Source organism: Olea europaea, unplaced genomic scaffold, assembly GCF_002742605.1.
Source record: "Olea europaea var. sylvestris unplaced genomic scaffold, O_europaea_v1 scaffold2969, whole genome shotgun sequence".
NCBI lineage: Eukaryota > Viridiplantae > Streptophyta > Magnoliopsida > Lamiales > Oleaceae > Olea > Olea europaea.
In genome coordinates this window covers 48,717-54,039 of record NW_019248314.1, presented here as the reverse complement: position 1 = coordinate 54,039, position 5,323 = coordinate 48,717, and the positions used below count along the sequence as shown (strand labels likewise).

At 36.1% G+C, this 5,323-nt stretch overlaps 1 protein-coding gene across 1 annotated transcript; it reads right to left on the bottom strand.

Moving 5' to 3' along the window:
* Positions 1-449: 449 nt before the first annotated feature.
* On the bottom strand, positions 450-4,592 carry LOC111384667 (putative disease resistance protein At1g50180). Its single transcript, XM_023008982.1, has 2 exons — positions 3,421-4,592; positions 450-2,355 (listed from the first exon to the last, which is right to left on the bottom strand). Exons 1-2 carry the CDS (start codon positions 4,463-4,465, stop codon positions 617-619), a joined length of 2,784 nt encoding a protein of 927 aa, XP_022864750.1. The 5' UTR covers positions 4,466-4,592; the 3' UTR covers positions 450-616.
* Between the last annotated feature and the right edge of the window lie 731 nt (positions 4,593-5,323).

The following is a 5,323-nucleotide window of genomic DNA, read 5'->3' as shown; positions in this document are numbered from 1 at the left end:
CTATAAACGAACTCAAGGACTCGTAAGTGACTAATACAACCTCCCAAATAACTTTTTGACTTTTTTAACTTTATTTTTGTCAAAGAATAGCTAATTATAATTAAACCTAACATTACTTTGCATGAATACTAATTCATTAGTCCCCATTCTTCTAAACTCATTTTTAACTATACATTTTATAAACCCACGACTTTTATCAACTTTTCAATCCACATTTCATTAAATTTTATCGAGATTTATTAAAAATCTAATTTTTAACAAAACTAAACAAGGGCTTAATAAATATCACCTTTATGATTATTAACTTGTGAATGTAAGTTATAAAATAGTTATTACTTGCATCATTTATACGTATATAAATATCAATAAGAAACTAAAATGAGAAGATTCCTAAATTTTCAATATTTCAAATAATTTTCTTCCAAATCTGAAGAAGAGAACCACAAAGGTACATGTAAGTTCAAATGAAAAATAATATAAACTTGAAGTTGGTACAACACAGGACATGAACAGACCGAAATTCAACACAACACTCGAAATTCAAGTGAAAGACATTGTTTGACAATAGAGAGTGACAACAAGGGGCATTTGTAATAATACAGAAAAGAGAGAGAATTCAATCAAGTTTGATATCAGGTACATGTCGAACTTTGTAAAGATCGTCGCCTTCATCACCATCAACTGCTCTAAGTCGATCCTTAAAATCGTCTGACATCCACCGAATATTCAGTTTTTGCAGTGTAGTGATGAATTTAAGCCCATCAGGGAGCATTTCCAAATTTTCACAACGAGCAATCACCAGACGAGAGAGTTTTGGCATGGCTCCTGCATCAATCCTCCATCTCTTCAAGTTCGATAAACCCCACAGTTTCAGATACAGAAGTTTCGGAAACCCCTTAACCGTGCATGCCATTTCTTCTCCCACAAAAGTCGAGCTGTATAATGTTAAGCTACTTAATTTTGGTAGCTTTTCTAGTGTTGCCATGGGATCTTCCTCGAGTGAAGATGCCTTGAAGGCTATTTTAGCAATGCTTGATGAGAAGTGGTAAAATTCCGGTAACTTACCAATACGCCCCTCTATGGATAACTTGTAAAGACGATGACACCCAAGCAATGTCCTCAAAAGACTTAACTCGGCATCTGAGCAGAACTGTGGACAAGAAATGGAAAGGGACGACCTTCTAAGATGATTCTTCGTGAAGCTTATGTATTTGAGGATGTTTGGCAGGTCATCAAGTTTATCCTTTATTGACGCTCTTAGTTTCCGAAGATTAGTCAGTGTATCTAGATCTTTCACATCGCATAAGCTTGTATTGAAGTTAACTAAAGTCTCTAGCTCACTTAATCCGTCCAGCCTTAATTTTGAACCATCTTCAGTATGAAAGCTTTTAGGAAGATAAAGATGTCGTAATCTTTCCATTCTATAGATGATATTTGGGATTTGCAATGAATTATCGACTTCCAAATCGAGTGTTTGCAAGTACACCAATTTGCTTAATGATGACGGCAACTTCTTGAATTGAGAATAGCTCAAACTCAGGTGCTTCAAGTGGATCAAGCCTCCAATCGATTTAGGCAACTCATCGGCAGATTGAAATCCTTGAAGATATAGAACTCTGAGCAATTTCAAGCTACTGAGATGGAATTTCATTTGTTGCAAAACATCTTCCCTACAATCATTAGCGTAAAAGAATGCTGACCTGATGTGACTATTTTCACTACAAGTAACAGCGTCCTGCGTAACATTGGAATCCAAATAAATGGAAATTCTTCGAAGTCTACAGTTCAATGACAATGAATCCATCGGTTTCTTATCACGTCTAAAATCAACAACTTTGGTGAAGTTTTCGTCTTTTGCTTTAGACAAACAAAGATCCCTCATAAGATCGTGAAGACGACAGTTTTTGAAACCACCAGCTGTTTCTTTCACGTTGACTTGGACCATGCACCTTTGCGCCAGTTCAGCCAAGTAGCGTTCAGCTACATCCATCATTGTTTCTTCTTCAGCTCGTTCTTCCTGTGATATGATGCCTTCGGCTAGCCAGAATTGGTACAATTTCTCCGCTTCTATCTCAAAATCCTCCGGAAAATTGGCCAGAAAAAGAAAGCATTGCTTGAACTGATACGGAAGGTCATGATAACTGAACGCTAAAACATCATTTACTGCTTGCTGTTGTCCATGACCTCTGCCCCGAGTCAAATACCAATTGATGTTTTCGTATACTGTTTGCCAATCTCTAACGCTGTGTTTTCTTACAAGAAGTCCACCAAGCACCAAAATGGCTAGTGGCAAACCACAACACCGTGCAACCATCTCCTTTCCTAATGTCTCCATCTCGGGTTCAATTGCATATTCTACAAAGTAAGAAAAACAAAATCAGTTTCTTCATCTTTATTATATATCCACGAGATGTGACTATCCTACTCAATCAAAGGTGGCCTGCTTCTAATAATGGGAGTCAAGCTGCCAACCCCTCCTTACAGCAGAATGCTAAGGATGAAAGCAAATTAGAGAACCAAATGTTTGAAATAAGCATACAAGGTAAACCAAATACGTAACTAATGGAAGACAAGTAGATTCCCCGATAGAGGAAAGTTAGATATTCCGTTGTTCTTAAAAGCAACTCTGAGCAATTTAAAGATTAAAGATGATAAAACTTGGGAAAAGCTAGCAGATATTGTATCCAAACATTAGGAGTACAGTCTGCAGCAGTAAATCAATAAAACTGAACCGACACTGAAATTAAACACAATCCTTATTAGTTTAACTGAACTTGAGCTATTGTTAAACATAAGACTAGTGTAACAACTCTATTGATTCCCACGTCACAAATTGAGGTTCAACTTGAGGACATATCAACACATTCAACACCCCATCCTTACAAGCTAATTTGAAGGATGAGCTATATCCAGTGTGCTTGTAACGAAGGTATACGAGTAGATAGCCTTCCAAACGTAGTCCTAGCCCTTGCATGGACAGGAGCAACGTAGAGAAAGCTAAATGGTCCAAGAAGTGACTCAATTTGAAAAATAAGCAGTCAGATATCAATTCTGAAAAGATAGGTGGATCATAACTACTTTATTGAGTTCGACATCAATGAGTTAAATATTAGCTTGAGAGCTTGGCACTTTGAATAAAACTCACCCTTGATTCAAGGGTTCATAGCATCTTATTGAGTTCGACATCTCTAACTTAAATATTAGCTTGAGAGGTTAGCACTTTGAGCAACACTCACCCTTGATTCAAGGGTGCCCAATATGCTAATAATCCCTTGTGGAACTTAAGAGTAGTCGTTACAAAGATATGCATCCCAATTGTAAAGTTGATAAAAGGGTTAAAAACACCAACAATATCATTCAAAGTTCTAAACAAATACGACAAACAACTACCTACAAAGGAAAAATAAAAATACAAATTACCGGGAATATCTTGTCTTCTCGGAAATGCCTTCTTCCTCAGCAATTCCCAACTCTCCTCGCTGCTTAAACACCTGGGTTCATAACGAAATCCACTCGGATACACGTGAGAAGCAACTTCTCCATTCCGAGTTGTGAGCAATATTTTGCTACCTGCACCATTCCTCGTATTCGGAAAAGCTGGTTTAAGGCTATCCCAAGCTTGAATCGACCAAATATCATCGAGAACAACCAGACATTTCTTCTTCAGCTGCACATCATGCAGTGCCTTAACCAACTCCTCATCCCTCATATCCAAAATCTCATCCCTTTTCTCTGGAATCAATTTTATCAAAATCCCTTGTAAAATATCCTTTTTGTCCCATTGCCGAGACACACAAGTCCAAGCAAATCCATCAAAATGGCGCCTTACATCTCTATTGCTATACACTTTTCTAGCAATTGTTGTCTTCCCCAAACCCCCCATTCCATAAATTGAAATAACCCTATCCTTTTGTTCGTCAATCAAATGTGTAACCAACATTTTAACATCTCCCTGTAATCCCACAAAATCTTCCTCAACAACGTGGGAATAAGACCGAGTCAGATCCCGAATCCTTGCATCACCAGAACCCGGATTTTCTCCATGATTATTTATGGGTTTTATTCCAAAAGTATGTAAACTCGTAGTGAGATTAATTATCTTGTTCTTAATATCTGAGATCTCATGACCCACCTTAAAAGTTGTAATAATTTCTCTAAAAAAACAACCCATTTTTTTGAACAAGTTTCTCGAATTTCCGTACCTTCTGGCTGCAATTTTGGCAGCAACAAATAGGAGAATATTATCCTCTATATCATAAGCTGCTTCTCGAACTTCTGCAACCCAATTGCGGAGACGTTCATCTGCATCCTGGTTTGCATCTGCATCTTTCAAGAAAGACCTCATCAGTTGAAGCTGTTGCTGGATTTGCTCGACTTGGGACTTCACTCCAGAATATAATTTAACTTCTTCAACAAGTAGATCGCGAATAGTTTCAAGTGTAATGGAGACTACGGGCTCAGCCATTTCAGCTTTAGAAATTGAGAAGAAGATTGATTATTCGAATCGATCTCAGATTCTACTCTGCTTTATAAAAGGGTCGCATTCGGGGAGCAATAATTCTATTGACTGGTAAAAACTGGCGGGCAACAAAACTGGCCATGGGCACAATTTTCAGCTTCAAAATAACTTTTAAGTAATTATAAAATAGCTTTTAAGTACTCTCTTGTAATATGTTTGGCTAAGCCCCGTCTGACTCCGATTAAATTAAATTTTATTTTTTTCTATTCCATTTTCAATCATATAATCTTTCATTAAATAATATTATCCGTAAATTGAAAATTTTTCTTTCTTTACAAATCACTCATTCTCCAAAAAAAAAAAAAAGAGGAAAAAAAATACTATTACCCCATTTTAATTTGAAAAATAGGGGCCAAACGAGGCTTAAGTTTAATTGGACAGAATGGGACATAACCAAATTCAAACGATTACTCTTTGAGACGTGTTTGGTTAAGTACTTAAGTTTAATAGAGTTACTTTAGCCTAGTTTGATAAAAAAAATTTGAGATTATAAGTTGATGGGTTTCCACGAATTTTGTGGTTAAAAAGTGAACAAAAATCATAAATAAAATAAGAGGCGTGATTAAAAATGAAATTTCATCGTAATACAAAAAAAAAAGCTTTATAAAACGGGGCTTTAAGCTAAATTATTTTGTTTTTTATTGAAATATAATTTATTTTTTATCATCAATAATTTAATAAAACGACTTCGGTACTTGGGTCAAGTCGTCAAGAAGACTCCAAAAGATAATAAAGAGAAGTATGATTAACCCAACTTTTAACAAAAAAAAAGACGTTCAAACATTTGGGTCCCACTTAATAAAT